We start from the raw sequence: 22,716 nt of genomic DNA on the forward strand, positions 1-22,716 counted from the left end.
TGTTTCTGGACGCTTTGTCACAACCTGGATTCCTGAGGTAAGAGGGGAGGGGCTCAAGACTCTGTATAATGAGCTCCCTACAAGCTGTCTAGCTACTACAGGAAAATAACCCACTAGTCCAGGAATAGAATGTGGATTTTCAAGAAAGAAGATTAGCAAAGGTAAGAACCTAATCTTTTGATAATAATTAAAACAAAATACAACTAAACATCAAAGAAGTCTCATCCTATATAGTCTCTCTAAACCATCTGTCATGAGCAAGCAAATGTTGTTTCAACAAACTTCTAAATCGAATTAGATTGCACTCTTGATGCAGTCCTACTGGAAGCCTATTCTAGGCTACAAGGCCTGCAGCCAAATAACTTTTCCTTCAAGTGCTTTCAAGTCGTGCTACTCGAACTGTAGGTAATTCCAGTTGACATGAAGTTTCAGACCGAAGAGTTCTTATCGGCAAATGATCATACAAATATTGGCAAGACTGATGATACAATGTCATCATCCTAGGCCCCCACATTTAGCACTGGGCACCTCCAGACCCTGGTGCCCACACGTCTGACACCGGTGGGCTGGGAACTTATCATGGCTGCAACAGAGATTTGCCCCTACAGAGACCCTGTGGCCCAGCAAGCAGCATCTGCCTTCTCGACTGAGAGGAGGAGGACAAAGTGCATGACCAGCCTTCAGCACAGCAAATCAAGATACCTGACTGTTCATACCTTCTCTCTTTTATTTATTTTTACTACCTTGGAGCTAACCCTGGTGCCAAGACAAATAAGGTCCTCCCGTCAAATGGAGGGCTCAGGAAGAGGGACCCGGCTACCCAGATGTTACACCCTAGGGGTAACAGTGTCCCCCTCAGACCGACAACTCCACATAGGTACACAGACCTGTCTTTTTTGTTGTTTGGAGAGCAGCCAAGGGGCCTTTTTAATAAGGGAGGCAAGAACAAATCCAATTACTATCAACCAGCCCAAAAGCCCCTATGTGTACACACCCCAAACCAGGGGCCTACCAGACCGGAGCAGACTGCTCATCCACCATCTGCTCAGACTTACTAGCTAGGGAGGGGTTACACAATTCTCTTGTACAGTTGAAAAGTTGCCTCAGTCTCCATCTTCTGGTAGGTGAGCAAAACCCAGTCATCAGCTTCTGGACCAGTCTGGAGGACTGACAAGGAAACTTATATTTTGTCAAGATTTTTTTCTTTTTTTATACTATCCTTTTTTCATTATCTACTAATGCTACTATAGAGAAACAACAATAAATTTTAAATGAAATCATCTGCTCACCATATATGAAATGTCACATAAAACAAGAAAAGCTATCAGGTTTGGACAAGTTCCTGGAGGAAAAGTCCATAGACTGTTATTGAGAAAGACACAGGGGAAACTGCTTGCCCTGTATCAGTAGCATATACTGATTATTTTTTCCATTAAGAACCAATTTACATAAGAGTTTTATTTGTTAAGTGAGGATGGCAATTTTGTAGATCTAGCACTAATGATCTTTATATAATTTAGTTTAGTGTCGGGATTCAAACTGAGCTCAGTTTTCCCTTTCTTACATAAGAACATATAATAGCCTTACTGGGTCAGACCCATGGTCCATCAAGCCCAGTAGCCCGTTCTTACGGTGGCCAATCCAGGTCACTAGTACCTGGCCAAAACCCAAGGTGTAGCAATATTCCTTATGTACTTAACGGAAGCATGGTCACTATAGAAGTAAGTAGTAGGTTTTAACTTAACAAGAAATCATCTAACCCTTGCTCATTGCAGCTTCTTCCTAGTTTTATAGGCACCAAAATGAAGTTGTGTTCATGGATGCATCAGTTTCAACATATCAAAGCACAGGATTAATTTAGCATCATTCCCACCCTACCTGTAGGTATCATTTTCCATTCTACTGGAGTGCATGTTTTATGTTTTTCAGGTATGGGAAGGACGCTGGAGAGTCATTCCATATGATGTTCTTCCTGACTGGCTAAAGGATAATGATTACCTTCTTCATGGCCATCGACCACCAATGCCATCTTTCAGAGCTTGTTTCAAAAGCATCTTCAGAATACATACAGAGACGGGCAACATCTGGACGCACTTATTAGGTGATTGACCTCAGATGGGTCTGACGGTTGCAGTCAGCCACTGGACTCATACTTTTCAATTGGTTGGCTTGATCTCAGATTTTAATTTGAAGGCATGCATGCAATCTGTCTGCCCTTGCAGTACTCCCTCCGGCTGGGTACTTTGATAAAGCTGTTTTCTGTGGAAAAGACCATAGTAGTATCAGATATTTGTATCCTTAAATATCTGTGTATCCAATCTGAGGTTACTGACATAGTAAGGGGAAGCAGGGAGGCAAACCGCCCCAGATGCAGCGTGGCAGGAGTGCCAGCACCTCACCATGCCATGCATCCCCCTTCAGTGCACCCTTCCTAGTGGCCATTGCCCTAAACCTCCACAAATCTTCGCTGGTTGTGAGCAGCATCTTTTACTCATTGCTGGCACTGGCTTCATCCCTCCCTTTTACATCACTTTCTTTTCTTGGAGACCAGGAAGTGACGGAGGAAAGGATGAAGCCAACAGCAAGTAAGAGATGCTACTCATGGCCAGTGAAGAGATCCGTTGGGGGGTGCACAGTGCAGTAATGTCGGATACCTCCATCCTGAGTACAAACTTCCCTCGCTGTGCCACTGCCTGGTGTTCATTCTTTAAAAAGGAAAATAGTTGGTATTACCCAGGTAGTATATAAAGTTATAAATATAAATACATAAAATATTTATGAAGAGGGTTTTAGCAAAAGTAAATTGTTAATAAAGATAACACGTGCAGCTCAGTAATTCTGTCACTTTGCCAGAAAATGCCTGGATTATAATTACGGTTTCTGATTTTAGTTTTTAATTGATAAACACCAGTAAAACATCCCTGATGTAAAATAAGGCATTACAATAGGTGTTTATTGGATAAACATCAGAAAAGCACAAATTCCCCTAGTCCTCTCACCCCTTTCTGAGTTTATCTTGCATCCTTCACTCAGTTTTTGTGCCTTTTCTACACTGGTGATTCTTGGGTGACACGATTATACATATTTGATTCCACCTGAAAGGTACTTATCAATATAGTACCCTTACAGTGAAAACACATTGTTTTTGTACCTTGAATGAACCCTCTAATTAGCTGGAGGGGGGGGAAGTCCAAATTTACAACTCTTAAGAACAGAAGCCCTTATTATAAAAAGGATGTTCCCACCTCCCCATCATTTAAGTACCTGGTAAAGAAACCGTATTGCCAGTATGTCCAGTTTCTGTTGTTCTTTTAGAAGCAGCTTTTCTGCAGGCTGTAAGAGACTTGAGCTTGGCTGTTGTCTGATAGGGCCAGCTAGGGTCCAGTGCACTGCAGAGGCCCCCAGTGCTCAGTCCTAGGACAGAAAGGAAGGGGAATACTGTGCTATCCAGTACCAGCTGAAAATGTAGTGCTGAGGGTAAGTCTGAAGACATTTTGGAGGAGTCATCTCGGTATGCCTTGTAGGGTGAATGATTAAATAGTAAAAAAGTGAGATTAAAAAAATGTGAAAACAGACTGTCTGTATCCGTGACTCATAGCTGTTTTTGGAGCAGGTTTCGTGTTGTTTCTGTTCCTCGGTGTTCTGACCATGCTGAGGCCGAATATATACTTCATGGCCCCCCTGCAGGAGAAGGTGGTCTTTGGCATGTTCTTCCTGGGTGCCGTTCTCTGCCTCAGCTTCTCCTGGCTTTTCCATACCGTTTACTGTCATTCAGAAAAAGTCTCCAGGACTTTTTCAAAGTAAGTGGCTCCTGGATATAACTGTTGTGTGCAGTTTACTCACGAGGTAGTGTCCATTTGAACTGCAGTTCATGCTTCATAAATCCATGTAGACATTTGGTTAGTTTCATTAAATGTACTGCACGCTTTCTTGTTTTTGTTGAACCTTAATACATCATCATGTCAGGTAGATTCTGGATGAAGATATTTCTAGGAGCAGATCCATAGATTCTTTTGCAGATAGATTATTCTGGGGCATACTTGCTGGTGGTTACAGAAAGATAATGAAAAACCTTAGGTTTCATATCTTTTATTGCTTGAAACTGAATTATTCTGGGATAACTCAGTTATCTGTAGGGAGACAGCAGTAATGCATTAATTCTGTACCTTATTTTCCTTTGTGTGCAATTGTTATACAGGTTGGATTATTCTGGAATAGCTCTGCTGATTATGGGGAGCTTTGTCCCCTGGTTGTATTATTCATTCTACTGCTCTCCCCAGCCCCGGCTGATCTACCTCTCCATTGTGTGTGTGCTTGGGATCACGGCTATCGTTGTAGCTCAGTGGGATAGGTTTGCAACACCTAAACATCGTCCAACAAGAGCAGGTAATTTCTAGCTGTTTATGTGAAAACAAAAGAAATTGGGGTCTGGCTCACTTTGGGAAATCTGAGGTTACTGACATAGTAAGGGGAAGCAGGGAGACAAACCGCCCCAGGTGCAGCGTGTCAGGAGTGCCAGCACCTCACCATGCCATGCATCCCCCTTCAGTGCACCCTTCCTAGTGGCCATTGCCCTAAACTTCCACAAATCTTCGCCGGTTGTGAGCAGCATCTTTTACTCATTGCTGGCACTGGCCTCAACCCTCCCTTTGACATCACTTTCTTTTCTTGGAGACCAGAAAGTGACGGAGGAAAGGATGAATCCAACAGCAAGTAAGAGATGCTACTCATGACCAGCGAAGAGGTGAAGAGATACATTGGGGGGTGCACAGTGCAGTAATGCCGGATACCTCCATCCTGGATACAAATTCCTCGCTGTGCCACTGCCTGGGGTTCATTCTTTAAAAAGGAAAATAGTCATTGAAACAAGTTTCTTGTGTCCAAGGTTTGAAATACAACTTTTTTAAAATCAGTGAGATTTAGTCTTTATTTCCATTATTTTTTTATCCTGAGGTTTATGCTATATTTTGTGTCATTTTTTTTCCTACTTATGTGTCAATGGAAGACTGTTTTCTCATTTTACTGAACTGAGCTGTGTTCAGTAAGCCCTGGGGAAGTCACTTAATGTCAAAACAAAAAATTACTCTCTACACTTGATAAATCTTTATAATCTTTCAAATATGGTTCAAAATATCAATGTGATAGAATAGTTGATATCTTCAAATGGAGTCTCTCCACTTTCTGAGCTCCAATCTGTGAAAGGAAAAACCTCAGATACCGGGTTGCCACTAGCTATTTAACTTCAGCTTGCAAACCACTTTGGGACAATCCTCTTGGGTTTAACCTCCACTTCCTTAGATTTTAAACTTATGTTCATATAATTTATATCATTTCAAGACAATTCTTTAGAAATACATAGCACCCTGTCCCTATTGCCCCAGGTACATAAGAATGCTTAGTCTAAAACTGGGAGTGTGTGTTTTGGGTATTTAATAAGGCATAAGGTTAGAAAAAGAGATCTTGAATTGTTTGGTGCTAGAGTAAGCAAAAAAGATGCTAGACACAATCCCAGAATAACTTGTGAAACTGGCACCTATCTGTTTAATGAAGAATGTTATAAAGTGCCAACCGAATTTGCATGATATCAAAATATAGGGGCTCTGTTTTTATTCCTTTTTCCCCCTTCTGTCTGACAGGTGTGTTTCTAGGGCTAGGCCTAAGTGGTATTGTCCCTACCCTTCACTTCACTATTGCAGAAGGATTTGTAAAAGCCACCACTGTGGGGCAGATGGGCTGGTTCTTTCTGATGGCAGTCATGTACATCACAGGTGCTGGCCTGTATGCAGCGCGCATCCCAGAACGCTTTTTCCCTGGAAAATTCGACATCTGGGTGAGTACTGTCACGTTCTTGCATCCTAAAACTCTTACACAATGCCTGAGTGTATTTTACTTTAATGCTCCATCAAAATCAAACTATCAAAAATATCTTATCTTCCCTTTTTATGTCAGGCACATTGATTGCTAGGTAGCGTGCAAAAAATGATAATAAGTAGTGATCAGTGAATAGGAAAATATTGAGCATTCCCAGGGTCTTCAGAGTGCTAGGAAGAAAAGTCTCTGAATAATATCAAATTCATCACATCATATCACTATTTCCAATCGTATGTTTTTATATTTTAAATATTTAGGACCAGTCTGCAGTTGCTGTCCACCTAGATCTTTTTCCTAGGGAGAAAACAGCCCACCTTGTATCGTCATTGATCCTTTTTTTTTTTTTCTTCAGTCTTTTCATTTTTAATTTCTCAATCATCAGAATATACATTTAACTTTGTTTCCTGGAAGCCAAAGAAGCAGATTTTACTGTTAAGTGTAGAAAATATTTTTTTAGATATTTCGTTTTCATATATCCACTGTCTTCAAAAACAAGGAGTTTAATATTGAATGGACTCCATGTTTGATATGAATTGGAAATAATTTACGATGGTGCTGTTGAGCTTACATCCTTAATGGTTACAAGCATAATTGGGGGTGTGGTTGTATGGGTGGGGCTTGGGGAGGTGGGGGATAGTGTGTTTGTATGGGAGGGCATAGCAATGCTAAGGTAGAAGGTTATAAAAAAAACAAAAGCTGTGGTGCTGTGGTTAAAGCTATAGCCTCGGCACCCTGAGGTTGTGTGTTCAAACCCACACTGCTCCTTGTGACCCTGGGCAAGTCACTTAAGGGTCCTTTTATCAAGCCACGCTAGCGGGATTAGCGCTTCGGACATTTCATCACGCGCTAACCCCCGCAGTTGGCTAAAAAACTAACGCCTGCTCAATGCAGGTGTTAGCGACTAGTGCGGCAGGCAGTTTAACGCGCGGTATTACGCGCGTTAAACCCCTACCGCAGCTTGATAAAAGGGCCCCTTAATCCCCCATTGACCCAGGTACATTAGATGTATTGTTAGCCCACCGGGACAGACAGGGGAAAATGCTTTGAGTACCTGAATAAATTCATGGAAACTGTTCTGAGCTCCCTTGGGAGAACGATATAGAAAATTAAATAAATAAATTTATTTTACGCTACACTTTTGGACCTGTTGTACTTCATAATGTTCTACAGCTTGAGTTTTGTAACTCTGACTTTTTAATAAAAAGATTTCAGCTAGCTCTCTTTCCTTAGCATTTAACTTGATATACAGTGGTGCCTCGCATAAAGAACGCCTCGCACAGCGAACGCTGCACACAACGAACTTCATGTCATGATTCATACAACGAACTTCGTTTCACACAACGAAGTCGCCCGAGCTTCCACGATCGCTGCCGATGTATTGCATCCTTCCGCGCAGGCACTGCAGGCAGTCTTTAGTCACTGCGCTTAACGCGTTTCACATAACGAACTTTTCGCATAACAAACTTGCTCCTGGAACGAATTAAGTTCGTTGTGTGAGGCACCACTGTATTTTCTAAAGTGAACTATTTTGCTGTTCGCTCTGCTTGCCAACAAAGTTGTGTTTCATTTTTCTGCTTCAGGATAATTGATCTCCTTCAAGTAATCTTCAGCAACATGTTCCCCTTATTAATGACAAGCAATAATAATAGCAAGATAAGTTTGCTTTAGAAAATGTACCAAGTTAATTACTAAGGAAATGGAGTTGTTAAATGTGTGTTTTGATGATTGGAAAATGAAAAAAGTACTGATGATGAGATATGATGGGTTGTTTTCTTCCTAGTAAAAAGATCTAATAATAATAACAGTTTATATACCGCAGTACCGTTAAGTTCTATGCGGTTTACAAAAGATTAGTGGAATACAAGTTGAGTTGACGTACAAGTTGAATTAATTTAAGGGATGTGGGAATAATGGGGAGAAAGGGCAAGAGAGGGGAAGGAGGGAAGTGGGTCAGCTGTCTAGGTATTTCAGGAATAGGTGAGTTTTGAGGCGTTTCCTGAATACCTCATAAGTGGTGGGCAATAGGAGTTGTTCTAGGTCTTTACCCCATAGAGCAGCCTGATGTGAGAGAAGATGCTCATGGTGTTTTTTTAGTTTGCATCCTCTAACCGGGGGAGAAACGAAGTGCGAGTGGGAGCTTCTCTTGAGTTTGAGTCACCACTGACTGGTCCTAAAAATTTAAAAGCATTTAAAATATAAAAAAATTATGATTTAAAAAACATATGATGGAAAGAGTGATGTGGTGATTTTGATATTATTCAGAGACTATTGAAGGATTAATAACATTGCAAATTTTTCTTCATATTGACTATTGTACTCCCTCGCTGTGTGCTGTATGTTACGGGACCTTTTGAAATTACAGGAAGGAGCTTGAGGCATTGCAGTGTTATCCTATTATCTGGTGAAAAAGTGAATTTTGAACTAGGCTTAGAGATATTTGACTACCTGGAGAATATTCTCTGTGGTACGTCTCTGGCAAGGGACAAAAGGAAAATAGATTCCAAGACCATTTTAAAGAACTCAACCTTTTAATTTATTTTAAAACAACACCTTTTACAAGGCACAGCAGTATGTAGCTTACTCTGTTTCCATTCTCCCTATGAGGGAGACGAGCAGAATGGGGGAAAGTCTATGTCACAATGTGACACAAAATGAGGATGTGTTGCAGGAGCTTCTGTAAACCAACCTGATGGGGAAGTGAGATACAGTGTTACCTTGGATTATGAGCATAATCCGTTCCAGGAGCATGCTCGTAATCCAAAATGCTCGTATATCAAAGCAAGTTTCCCCATAGGAAGTAAGGGAAACTTGCTTTGATATGTTCCCACTCCCCACCTTCCCCACCCGAGGCCAGCAGCGCTGCTCCCCCCCCCCCCCGAGAACCGGCATTGCTCCCCCCGAAGGCCCCCCCCCGCGAACCGGCACCCCCCCCTGCCGCGACCTGAGGTCCCCCCAACCCACCTGAACCCTCTTCTTACTTTTCTGTAGCCTCCGCAGCGGCACCAGCACCAGCATGTCCTGTGCGTGGTGCCGGTGACTGAAGATCTGTTTCCTGTGCAAGGCCTGAGCATTCACGTCGAACGTGAACTCTCAAGGCCCAGCACAGGAAGCAGATCTTCAGGCACCGGCACCATGCACAGGACGTGCCGGTGCCGCTGCGGAGGCTACAGAAAAGTAAGAAGAGGGTTCGGGTGGGTTGGGGGGACCTCAGGTCGCGGCGGGGGGGGGGGTGCCCGATGGCGACGGGGGGGGGGGTGCCGGATCGCGGGAGGGAGGGTGCCGGTTCACAAGGGGGGCGCTCGCAAATCGAAGCGCGCTCGGTTTCCGAGGCGCCGATTTAGCGAATGTTTTGCTCGTCTTGCAAAACACTCGCAAACCGGTGCACTCGTAAACCGAGGTACCACTGTACTGTTGAAGGCTCTTTTGGATGCAGTTCTATTTTCCCTCCTTAATTAGACCATTCATATATTTTCATGTCACATTTTAAGGTCTCTCTTTCTCTTCCCCCGCCCCCCCTTTTGAATTTCTCAGTTTCAGTCACATCAGATTTTTCACGTGCTGGTGGTGGCTGCTGCTTTCATCCATTTCTATGGAGTGTCAAACCTGCAGGAGTTTCGATATGGACTAGAAGGAGGTTGCACCGATGACACGCTTCTGTAAAGCCTTGCTAGCACCTACTGCCCAAGTGCTGGTCTGGCTATGCATGACTGACCCAACTCAGCACGAAAGTTCTGAACCATCTGGGAAGAACAGGTTTTAAAAAATCAGAATTTCAGAATGACCAAATTCTTGGGCTGCGATTCCTAAGAGATTTTTTTCTTATTTGTTTGGATTGTGGGGAGGGTCACATACCAAGGAAGATGCCTTCTGGCTATTGAATCTTTTCATTGGGAGTTGAGAATATCCTGCACATATCCTTAAAAAAAATCATTTGGTTTGGATTTCATGGACTATTTTAGGATACCAGCAAACCAGTCACCGAGCAGAAGATGAATGCACAAGAACTTTGCTTCATGACTACTACTGATTACTAGATGAATTTCAGGTCACCACCGTTTTTAGCACATTTCTGAACAAACTATATATATGTTTCTGTGAGTGTGTATTATCAGTCACAAGCTCTGGGGCATTCTGCTGTATTGCTAAGGGGGTTAAAGTAAATGGCAAGATGCAAAGGTTGTGTAATTTAATATTTTAGTTATATCTTATGTTTTATTTTTCCTTTTCACTTGGCAAGGTAATATAAAATGAAATGAGAGAATATTTAATATTTAATACTTAGCTTTAAAAAAAACAAAGAAAACAAACATGCTCCTGTTACAGTGTATCACAATTCAAAGACTTTATTACGAGAATAACATAAAATTTTCAGTGATTTAGGGGAATGTAGGGCATTTACAAACAGTCGCATTACAAATGCCCAATAAACATATTCCCATACTATCAGTGTCCACAGATCTGTTTGTGATACATACGTTACAAAGGTGATATATCCCTAAATTTTTTATTTAATATTTCTTTTTTAAATGAGAATATGGTTTTCTAGTGCAATGTGTCTAGTGGTTCTGAACCAAAGGGTTCTGCATCTGAACCCACAAATTGTCAATTCTCTTATCAACTCTACCGCCGGCCGCAACATTGCAGGAGGCAGCCGTCCAGAATGGGAGCTACAGGTACGGGGAATGTATAGGCCGAGTTAGGTTTTTTAACTCTTAGATAAGCCGCGGCTACTAACATGAGGTGGCTTATCTAAGTTTTAAAACCTAAATCTGCATTTCTTGCGGCCTATATTTGGGGAAATACGGTAGATCCCTTAATAAAAAGAATGCAAGGAAACTATTACAGTATACACTTCCCTCTCCGTATTGGCGGTGATAGGGGGAACAGCATGGCAGCGAATACCAAAAAAACGCGAATAACTTTTTGCATGTTGTTTGTGGGTTTTTTTGGTAAAATAGCACTTAAAAGATAATAAACTGCAAATAGCATGACCTGCAATTTCCTCCGTACGACGCCGGGAACAGCAATTTCCTCCGTGGCCCACCGGTGAGCAGCGATTTCCTATGTGAAACGCCGGGTTCAGTGATGTAAATTAAGGGGTGGAGTCAGGGAATGAAAAACCACGAATAATCGAAACCGCAGTTAGTGAAACCGCGAATACGGAGGGGGATGTGTATAGTATATAACATGAGATAAGTACTGAACAGAGACTTATGGCATTAAGATCTTATCTTGTATAAGTTCTTAACATAAAGAGTTTCTTCCTCTTCTGTGACATGGCTACTGTTGGTTATCCAGATATGGCCCACCTGTATGTAATAATGTGTATCACTCCAATACAAGCAATACAAAAAGCAAAAGCATAATAAAGAAATCAAACATTAATCAACGTTCATAAGTTCTCAACTACCATCCCTCAACTCAGACCAAATTTCACGATCCTCCTCCTTCAGGAGGAATGAAGTCTAACATTACGGCAGATTTGCAGTGAACATGCCCCACTATGTTAAAAAACAAAAGTAAAAAGTAAATTACTGTTTTTAATTTAAACACAATATCCAATCAGTTCTAAAGTCATGTATTTTTTGTTTACGGCTGGTCTCCAGGGACTAACCAGCAAAGACACCAATCAATCAATGCAATAGCAAGCACCAGTGTTTCCGAGGCCATTTATAAAGAGGGCAGTTATAAAGAGAGCAGATAAAGGGGGTTCGATTGTGGTGATGGACAGGGTGCAAGATTTAGGTGTCAATGATTAGATAATACCTTTTATCAAAAACTAACTGATAATCCCTCTGAGAGGATCAAGGATATTGTTTTGAGCATGCTGGCACACTTTAATCAGCTTGGTGTGATCAATGCTAAAGAATTTAAATTCTTATAAAATAAATTTCCAAAGATTCCATATATTTATTTTGTCCCTAAAGTACACAGAGCATTAAGCAATCCCCTGGGATGCCCAATTGTCTGCACTCGTGAATCCATTACAGAACCATTGTCTCAGTACGCTGATTTTTATTTGCAAAAGTTTGTTACTTTAGCAAAGTTATATGTGAGATTCTCAACATTATATTCTAATTTTAATTGCTTTAAACATCCCTCCTGGTGACTACATATTGTTAGTCACCATGAATGTGATAGCATTATATACCAACATTCCCCAAGTTCAAGCAATACAAATGGTGGAACATTATCTGGTGAGATTACCAGTTTCAGATTTAAAGCAGTCTTTGCTTATGGTAATGATCAGGATAGTTATTTAAAATAATTATTTCAAGTTTGAGTTCTTTCTCCAAGTAAAGGGTGTGGCTAAAGATGCCACTGTAGCTCCTTCAGTGGCATGTTTTTTTTACAGACCAGTGATGTTACAGGTTCCAGAAAGACGCTCTGTGTGTCGTGAACCAATGTATTGAGGTCTGTTTTTCTCCACTTCGTTTATTATTTACACAAGTCTTAGTTATGTTGGTGTGAATAGAGTTCCAACTATATTTATAACAGTATGTTTTCTTATTGACAGATGTCTATACATGACCTATTCAAAGAAAAACACATATACAATTTTATCTTGGAAAAGTTATAACGATGCCGTCATGATATGGACAAGTTCCAAGTTTTATTAGGATTTTATATACCGCCTATCAAGATTATCTAAGTGGTTTTACAATCAGGTACTCAAGCATTTTCCCTATCTGTCCCGGTGGGCTCACAATCTATCTAACGTACCTGGGGCTATGGAGGATTGACTTGCCCAGGGTCACAAGGAGAAGCACGGGGTTTGAACCCACAACCCCAGGGTGCTGAGGCTGTAGCTTCAACCACTGCGCCACACACTCCTCCCAATTGCATTCATTTTTTCAATATATAATTCTGTTATATCCCTTCCGGATTCCATATGCTAGGTGTTCAGTCCTAACCTGCAGTCCGGGTATTGCAGAATTCACGTTTTCTGAGCACATGCTGCATTCCCCCTAGTGAAAGAATCAGTAAATTACCTTAGTTTTTCAGTTCTGCAAGCATTCTGAGCAGGTCTTTTGCAGTTGCTCTGCTTCTGTTTCTTATTTTTTTGCTTAAAGTTCATTTAAACTTCATTTCTTGGTGGCTTCAGTGCCTTGAGACCCCTCCCCAGTGGTCTGCTGTCGGAGAGAAGGATGCAGTCCTGCAGAGCTGGACTGCAGCTTCACAGAGAAACTTTGGTGGATCTGTGGAGCCAGCCTGCTGTGTATGCTACCCTCTTTCAGTGTCCGGGGTCCTTTCCCGTAAAAGTCTGCTAGCCATTGACTCCGTCACAGGTTTCTAGCACAGGCTGTGTACGTCTGGACAGAAACCCACCCAAGTTTCAGGGCGCAGGCTGACAGATGATCCGTGGGGGGCGAAAGTTGGGGTCGGTCTCTGGCTGACTAGCAGTCTGAAGATCTTCCTGTCCATTTGGAGCGGTTTCTGAGGCAGAAAAGTCCTTTCTCTCCATTCAGCTGCTAAAAATCACTGACAGGCACTACATACACTGTGAGTAACTCCATTATTTCCTACGGGAACTTAAGGGGCATTCAACACCATAGTTCAGTGGTGGGAGTCTCCATGGATGGATCTGATGACCTTGGCAATAAACACAAAGTTGTCTTGCTTTTTTTACAGCCAAAGATACAAACCCGGAAGCGAGAGGCTGGATGCATTAGTCAAACCATTGCAAGAGAAACAGCTTTCATATGTGTTTCTCCCATGACCCATGCTCGGTCAATTGTGAATTATCCAGGGTTGGTAGTCTTAGTGGCGCCTGATTGGCCCCGCACACAATGGTATACAGACCTAGTCCGTCTCCAGAAAAATGAAGACATTAGACTGCTGGTCCAAGTGGACCTTCTCACTCAAAGGGCCTGTCCCTATCAAGAATCTGAAACACTTTAGGCTGAGGACATGGCTTTTGAGCAGGCTGCCCTGACGAACAAGGGTTACTTGGATGTGGTAGTCAAGTTAGGAAGCCATTGACACTGGCAGTCTATGCTAAAGCCTGAAATTCCCTTCAGTGCTGGTGCACTGTGGAGAATGTAGAGCCCTTTTAAGCTTCAATTTCACTAGTCCTGGACTTCAGAAGGGTCTGTTGGATCACTGAAAGTGCAGATAGCAGGCCTTTCCTGTTCCCAAGCATGGAGGGATAGATGCTCTCTGATCTCTCATCCGGATGTCACCTGGTTCATTAAAGGGGCTCTTCAGTTGCATCCTCCAGTGCGTTCTCCTTTCCCTTCCTGGAATCTTTTTATTTATTTATTTGTTCATTTTTATAGCCCGTCCTCTCCAAGAGCCCAGAACAGGTTACATAGGATACATACACAAAGTTTTCAGAGATACACACGCTACAGAATCAATAACTCTGTATTGCAGGGTCTCAGTGGAGCTTCCCTTCTGGATCTTATAGTCAAGACAGTAATCTTGGTAGCAATTACATCAGCAAGCCATAATAATGATAATATATAATGATATAATATATATGATATATGCAGTATATAATATATATATTGATATGTACACTTCTCCCTCCGTATTCACGGTGGATGTGGGTGGAGCATAGCTGCGAATACGGAAAAACCACAAATAACTTTTTATATGTTATTTACGGGTTTGTGTAAACGCCATCGTTTTTACTATTGAAACCACGAATAACTTTTCAGCTGTTATTTGCGGTTTTTTTTTTTAAAAGGCACTATTATTACTATTTGTGGTGGTGGTAGGGGGAGAAAAGCTTTCAAGGCCGAGGAGAATGATGATGCACCCATGCCCCAATACAGTACAGAATTACTCGGATCGAAAAAGGAAGGGGGAGCAAGAGTTTAAATCCAAATTTATGTACCCCATTAAACCAAACAACGGAAAAAAAAAGAAAACATAAACGAAGACAACAATTCCCAAACCTAAAGGTAGTGATGCTGAAAGCTGGAGAGAACGGCTCTCGCTAAGTTTCTAACTTTCCTGACCACCCCCTTGTGTCGTGTAGTGGTGCTTGCCAAAGCGTGCTCTTTGCAGTTTGGCAGCTGCATGAGAAGACAAGAAATGTGTGTTTTCCTCCTTGTCACGCCGAATCACAGTGCTGGGAAGCATAAAGGCAAGATTTGTTAGCGCAGCAAAAAACATAACTACTCCCCAACTCCGAAAGGATGTCAGATGATCAGGAAGTGGGGTGGGAATAGCAGGGTCCCACCACTTTCACCCACTATCCACAGTGACTGACCTAGGTGTTTGCTTGTGTTGGTGTTGCTGGGAAGCAGCAATTTTGAGGGTGAAAGACTTTAAGCAGCAATTTTCAGAGTAAGTGTTGGTAAGCGCTAAACTTTTTTATCGGTACAGGAAACGAAAAGGAACTTTTACTCATGATGTAATTTTGGAGGGCGGAGTCAGCATCTGAAAAATCGCGAAGAAGCGAAACCGCGAGTGCAGAAACCGCGAATACGGAGGGAGAAGTGCAATGATAATACTTGTATTATTATTATCATTGACCTACTTTTTGGATACGGTTTTTTTAGTTAATCCTGAGCTGTTCTCATTGAGACATATTTGATATATACGATCTGATAAAGTGTATGGTTGGTGTGATAGAGAACGGAATGTGCAATGATGGTTCTCTTCCTCTTTGGTCTGTATTTCCTATGACCTGTGTAAAGAGGTGGCACTGAGCACAATCATCATTATTATTTTTTTCTTAATATATTATTGCAGGATTATGTATTTTTTATTTTAATTTTGTTTTTAATTATTTTTTTTTTTATTGTTGAGGCACTATTTCTGTCTGAACATATTTAAGAGTGCTGATTTCAGTGTATATTCCTGAAGATTTGTGTTGGATCAGCACCTGTGTATGCCATCTCTACAGCTACAATAGGCCAATTACACTACCATTACTACTACTATTAATAATTTATATACTGCTACCAGATGTGCACAGTACTGTAAAGAGTCACAAAGAAGACAGTCCCTGCTCGAAAGAGCTTACAATCTAAACAGACAATACAAACAGGATGTCATGGATACAGCTAAGGGGACTGGTTAATCTTCTGGCTTAGTTGGTGGGCAGTGGGGAATAGGGTTATGGATTGAAGGTTATATCAAAAAGATGGGTTTTCAGTCGTCTTTTGAACAAGATAAGGGAAGCGGCTTGGTGGACAAACTCGGGTAATTTACTCCAGGCATAGGGGGCAGCTAAATGAAAGGAACAAAGTCTGGAATTGGCAGTGAAGGAGAAGGTTACAGCTAAGAGTAGCTTATCTGAGGAACGGAGTTCTCTGAGAGGAGTATAAGGAGAGAGAAGATATATTGAGGGGCAGCAAAATGAACATACTTGTAGGTCAGCAATAAGATCTTGAACTGTATGCGATGGTGGATAGGGAGCCAGTGAAGTGACTTAAGAGAGGGGTTCACTCCAACTTAGATAGTATAATAGCGCTAGATAATATATCAATGCTTTATAAATTCTTTCTTAGTCCAGTATTTTACAGCAGTACATCTTAGGAATTCAGATATCCACTCTTATCAATAGATACAGGTGGTGGAATTCTTCATGATTCCAAGTACTGTTTTGGAAATAGTACTTGGAATCATGAAGAATCCCACCACCTGTATCTATTGATAAGGGTGGATATCTGAATTCCTAAGATGTACTGCTGTAAAGAAACTGGACTAAGAAAGAATTTATAAAGCATTGATATATTATCTAGCACTACTATGCTATCTAAGTTGGAGTGAACTGTTTTGGTGTAAAGAGTGAGATTCTCTTTATATATACTATAATTATTAAGAGAGAGGTGACTTGAGCGTAGCGAGGCTGGCAGAAAATGAGTTATGCAGTAGTTTTGCACCAAAAGACAGAACAGCATAAAGCCACATTTTAGGATGTTACTTTGGACCCAAATAGCTCTCTGTGGCATAGGTGTGCATCAGACACTGGATCTCCATTGACCTAAAAACTCAGATTGTAGAGGTCAGATACTAACCTAAGAGCCGATGATTAAATCATATTTGCAGCCAAATCAAAGAGCAACAAATGAAACCATTACAAAAAGGGCACAGGAAACTCCTCTAGTTAGCTATGCTGCACCATGCCACAGACAAGAGATAAATGTGTGTGAAGTAGCAGTACAATCCTTATAAAACAGAACCACAAAACAGAAGAGGCACTTTCCACTGCCATTTCATTGCATAGAGTTTTGTTACTCTAAAACATGTCAATCCCTTCTTCACAGAATTAACACACACCAGTTTCAGTCAACAGCTTCTTTAGAAGCCCACCACCATTTGACCCTAGTACAGAACATCCTAGTCCTCAGTTCACACTTCTCCTGATCTTTCCTGCTTAGATCAAAAATGGCTCTGCACCTGTATTTTCAACATTCTGTAATTAAAGATATATTTGCTCCTTGATCTATCACCACCATCCTTTTACAAGAAGTAGCTAGGGGCTCACAAGTGTGCCTGCATCTCCACTGTTTGTCTCCGGAGAAAGCGAAGTTGCTTACCTGTACTGTAGGTTCACCATAGACGGCAGGGAAATGCAGCCACACTTTCCCTCCCGCCATCCCCACCTCAGACAAATTGACAATACTATCCATCTTCAGCTAGAGACAAAATTGACAGTGGAGGGGCTACAGGAGGCAAGAGTCCCTGCATATGCCCAGTAAGCCAAAAGCTTACTGTAGCTAGGGGAGAGCACCAACACTCAAGAACAGACTAGGACTTCACCAAGTGTTGGCTGTATTCCCCTGCTGTCTACAGAGAACCCATGTTACAGGTAAGCAACTTTTCTTTCTGTCCCATCTCCTCCTCGCTCTTTTCCCTTCAGCTTCACTCTCTATCCTGTCCCCTTCAATTCTCCCTTTTCCTTCTGTATTCTCTCCTCATCCCTATCCTTTATCTCACCTTCTAACTTTTATTCTAGTGCAATAGGTGTGTCATTCTGGATGGATGAGTAATATCCCCATGCTCGTGAGATGTGCAGAAAGAATCTACTCCAACTTTTGAATTCCTCCTTCACTAGAGGGCTCTGTTGCTCCCTTCAGTTTTTCCTTCTGAATGCAAGCCAGAAGGAGTCTTTCTGATCTTATCTCTATCTCTTTATATATCTCTAGTTAATTATTAATTTATTTTTCTGTTTTGGGGGTTGTTTTTTTTGTGAAGTTTTGACAGCTTTCAGTGCTCATTGCTCCCCTCCTCGAGAGTTCAGCTCTGCCTGCATGGAGAAGCAGTCTGATAGCTGCAGCTGACAGGCCAATCCCTCTGTGGTACCTGTTGGCCAACCTGCAGAACACTTCTGGAGCTCAGGGTCTGTTCCTCTGGTTACATTGCTTGTCTACTGCATCGCAGGGGCTTGAGCGCAGGCTGTCAAGCATCCATAGGGGGCTCAGCTGTGCTCCGCAGGGTGCCGGCTATGTTTCACCTCCTCCCTTGCCGGTCTACGGGGGGGTTCAAGGCTCAGACACAAGTTTAATAAAATCGCTTTTCTGGAATTACTAAGTGACTGGCAGCCCAAAGATTCAGCGTTGGAGGAGGTCCGTTTGAGGCAGTGATTTCTTTTCCCAGACCCAGCTATCTTAAGGGCTGAGGTAGACAGACTACAGCACATTTCCAGCATAGGTTACAGTGAGTAAAGCTGTTACAGCCTATGGAAGAAATCGGGGGGAGGGGGAGGGGGATCTTTAAAAAAAAATTTTTCCTTCATATTTCTGCCCCTTCTCTTAGGTGTTCCCACCTCCAAAATCCCAAAATTGCTGGGGGAGTTGTTTTTTTTTGTTGAAACATTTTGCTGCTGTTTTCTGCCGCCAAAACACCAAGTTAGATTGTAAGCTCTTCTGAGCAGGGACTGTCTATAAATGTTGTGCTGTGTGTGCCTTTCAGCACTATATAAGTGATTAGTAGTAGTATCTATTAAAAAAAAAAAAAAAAAAAAAATGAGTGAGGACTTGCGCAGTCAGTTCTTTCATGCTTCTTTTCCCTGGAGTCTTACCCTTTTCAGGCTGAAAAAACAAACAAACCAAGTATAATATCTCATACAGAAAACATGGTGGATAACAAAATCTGAGTACCATGGATACAACTCCCACCCTCTTCCTTGTCTTTCCACTTTTTACAGTATATTTCACAAAAAAAGGCAGTTGTTGGAACTTGGAAACTCTATCTAAACCCCATTAAGCCTATACATAAAACAAATCTATATATCCTTTTCTTGAGACTGAAGCCAGTAACTCCTGAATATATGAGTGGTATATTACATTACATTACATTACATTAGGGATTTCTATTCCGCCATTACCTTGCGGTTCAAGGCGGATTACAAAAGGTTAGTTTAAGGACAGGATTACAATGAATTACAGAATTACAGAATTACAGAATTAGAGAATTACAGAATTACAGAATTACATGAATTATAATGAATAGCTAGATAGGTAAGATGTAGATCTTAAGGGCTTTTAGAGGTCGTGTTGTTATTGCTGTTTTAGGAATTTCTTGAAAAGTGTGGTTTTTATTTCTTTTCTGAACGTCTTATAGTCTGGGGTTGTCATCAGAAGGTTGGATATCTGGTTGTCCAGTCTTGCAGCTTGTGTGGCTAGGAGGCCGTCATGTTGTTTTGTTCTTTTTACTTCTTTGGAAGGGGGGGGTATGAATGGGGAGTGCGTTTTTCTGTGTCTGGTGTTGGTTGCTTGGATGAGGCGATTGTTCAGGTATGATGGGCTGTCTCCGTGTAGGGTTTTAAATAATATGCAGTAGAATTTGAATTGGATTCTTTCTTGGATTGGGAGCCAGTGTGAGTTGATGAAGGCCTCAGTGATGTGGTCGTGTTTTTTCAATGAATAGACGAGTCTTAAGGCTGTATTTTGGATTGTTTGGAGTTGTCTTATCGTAGTTGCTGGACATGGGAGGAAGAGTATGTTACAGTAGTCCAATATGCCTAGTATTAGGGATTGTACTATAAGTAGGAATTGTGTACTTTCAAAGAATTTTCGGACTTGTCTCAGGTTTCTCATGATTGCGAATGATTTTTGAGTTGTTTTGTTTATTTGCGGTTGCATTGTGCAGCATCTGTCTATGGTCATGCCTAGTAGTTTTATGGTTGTTTGGATGGGATATTTGGTTGCGTTTATATCTAGTATGGTTGTGGTTTGGATCTTGTCGTTTTCTAGGAGGATGAATTTGGTTTTGTCTTGGTTGAGTTTAAGTTTGTGATTTTCCATCCAGGTTGTGACTGCTTCCAGTGTTTGGTGAAGTTCGTCTGTCATGGTTGGTTTGGAATGATCGTATGGGATGAGGATGGTGATGTCATCCGCATAGCTATAGGATGTTATGCCTAGATTATCCAGATGAGTTCCTAGAGAGGCCGTGTATAGATTGAAGAGGGTGGGGGATAGTGGAGATCCTTGTGGTACGCCGCAGGGGTTTGACCAGGATTCTGATTTTTCTTTGTTTGATTTTACACTGTAGGTTCTGAGTTTTAGGAATCCTTCGAACCAGGCGTATACTTTATCTGAGATGCCTATTGCATCTAAGATCTGTAGAAGGATGTTGTGGTCTACTAGGTCGAATGCCGCCGATAGGTCCAGTTGTATGAGTAGCATTTTTTTTCCTGTACTAAGTTGTTGTCTGACGGTATCCATGAGGGAGCCTAGTAATGTCTCTGTGCTGAAGTTTGTTCTGAATCCTGATTGCATGGGGTGGAGTAGGTTGTGGTCCTCTATGTAATTGGTGAGGAGTTTGGCTACTAGGCCTTCTATAATTTTGACATATAGCGGAATTGAGGCTATGGGTCTATAGTTAGATGGGAGGTTTTGTGGTGCCTTTGGATCTTTTTGGATTGGGGTGATGACGATTTCGCTGAGGTTGTCAGGGAATGTGCCCTCTGTGAGCGTGAATTGGATCCATTGTAGAGTTATGGTGCGGAATTTTACACTAGAGGTGGTAAGGAGATATGAGGGGCAATGGTTGAGGTCACAGGAGGCATGGCTGTATTTTTTGTAGAATTTGTTGAATTCTGACCATTGTATGTTTGGGAATTGAGTCCAAATTCTGTCTGCTGCGATTGCCTCTTTTCCTGTAGGGTGGATTGTGATTGGATTTTGCTTGGATGGGTTGAGGATGAGTGTGGCTCTGGTGTTGGTGATTTTATTCTTGAAATGTTCTGCTAAGAGGGTAGGTGATGGTAGAGGTGTGTTCGTGGTGGTAGTGTGTGGTTTGGTGTCTGTTAATTCTTTCAGGATTTGGAAAATTTTTTTGGAATCTTGTGTTTCTGTGCCTATGAGCTTGGTATAGTAGCTTTTCCTCTTGTCTTTTAGTAGATTTTTGTATAGTTTGTTGATTTTTTTCCAGTCGGTTTTTGTTTGTTCTTGGTTCTTTTTTCTCCATTTTCTTTCTAATCTTCTACACTGTCTTTTGAGTTGGAGTAATTCATTATCAAACCATTGGTCTGATTTCCTGCTGATTCTGGTTTTGGTTTGTATGGGTGCCAGATTATCAAGGATGTTGGTGGATACATTTTTCCAGTGGGAGATGAAGTTTTTTGGGTCGCAGTCTTGGATGGTTTCGTCTACCTTTGACCAGAAAATTGTTGGGTCGATATGTTTGCGTGAGGTATATGTGGTTTTTTTTGATTGAGGTGTGAATTTGGTTTTGGTCCAATTGATATTGAAGTTATAGATGTAGTGGTCTGACCATAGGGATGGGGACCATGTTCCGTTAGGAGTTTGGATTTCTTGATTGGATGGTTGGTGAGACATGAATGCTGCAATGTCCAGTTGATGACCTTTTTCATGCGTGGTTTGTGGGTTTAGGATCTGGGGTCTGATCTGGCCTGCAGGTGCACACGTCTCATCCTGGACCGGGTTGCAGTTTCCAGTTAGTCATAAACCTTCAAGTTGACAGTGGCTTCTCTGGTTACAGCAGCAACCTCCTTCCATGCAGCTCTTTCAGATGACAACACATATTCATCATTTCCCAGGCACACAGACCCAGCTCAGGAGCCAATTCTTGTACATCTGAGACCTTAAGAAAATAATTACCATATTGGGACAAACGTAAGGTCCATCAAGTCCAGTATCCTGTTTCCAACAGTGGCTAGCCCAGGTCCCAAGTAGTAAAACAGCTTTTATGCTGCTTATCCTAGGAATAAGCAGTGGTTTTTCCCCAAGCCATCTCAATAATGGCCTATGGACTTCCCTTTTAGGAAATTATACAAACCTTTTATAAACACTGCTAAGCTGATTTTACCACATTCTTCGGCAATGAATTCCAGAGTATAATTACATGTGTGAAGAAATATTTTCTCCAATTTATTTTTTTTAAAGTTTATTTTTAAATATATATTACATTATAGATTATAGAATTTTTTTAAACCAGCCAAACCTTTGCAGGAAGCGGGTTCAAGTAAAGGATATAATACAGTATAACATGATGTTGGCGTACATAACAGATTGGTTGGCAGCACTTTAAATGTTGCTAGAATATGTCATAAAGTGTTGCCTTCTGGTTTGTGATGTGCAATATGAAGTCATAGGATTCTAAAACTTGGGAAACTCATGTGTCCAGGTTTGTTACATCTTTTACTGAGTTCATGAGCATCTGAATAAGAGAGTACAGTATTAGACTTCAGGGGGGCTTTTATAGGGTGAAGGAAAGAATCAAGTTTTCATGAAGATCCTTGTTCCCCAGCTGTTCAATAGGGATGTTATGGAGGCCTTCAGCCTTGACTGGATCCTTGAAGACATTTCCATTTTTCCATCATGAGACAGTTACTAAAGTTATTTTTCTCTTGGTTACAGAGATACCAAAGGTAGCCTTTCGCAAAGAGTGAGATTCATCATCACAGTGAGTGAGGTTTTC

General features: G+C 41.5%; 1 protein-coding gene across 7 annotated transcripts in view; it reads left to right on the plus strand.

The window, feature by feature from the left end:
* Window positions 1-10,314, plus strand: part of ADIPOR1 (adiponectin receptor 1) — a 35,458-nt gene extending 25,144 nt beyond the window's left edge. For all 7 annotated transcript variants that reach the window (XM_033918017.1, XM_033918013.1, XM_033918012.1 and 4 more), the window contains 5 exons: window positions 1,930-2,101; window positions 3,614-3,800; window positions 4,199-4,386; window positions 5,637-5,830; window positions 9,403-10,314. In XM_033918017.1, the coding sequence (XP_033773908.1) occupies window positions 1,930-2,101; window positions 3,614-3,800; window positions 4,199-4,386; window positions 5,637-5,830; window positions 9,403-9,531 (870 nt within the window). In that variant the 3' untranslated portion in view covers window positions 9,532-10,314. The remainder of the gene's footprint in view (window positions 1-1,929; window positions 2,102-3,613; window positions 3,801-4,198; window positions 4,387-5,636; window positions 5,831-9,402) is intronic.
* Window positions 10,315-22,716: the final 12,402 nt, after the last annotated feature.

This window comes from Geotrypetes seraphini, chromosome 13 (assembly GCF_902459505.1).
Source record: "Geotrypetes seraphini chromosome 13, aGeoSer1.1, whole genome shotgun sequence".
Classification (NCBI taxonomy): Eukaryota; Metazoa; Chordata; class Amphibia; order Gymnophiona; family Dermophiidae; genus Geotrypetes; species Geotrypetes seraphini.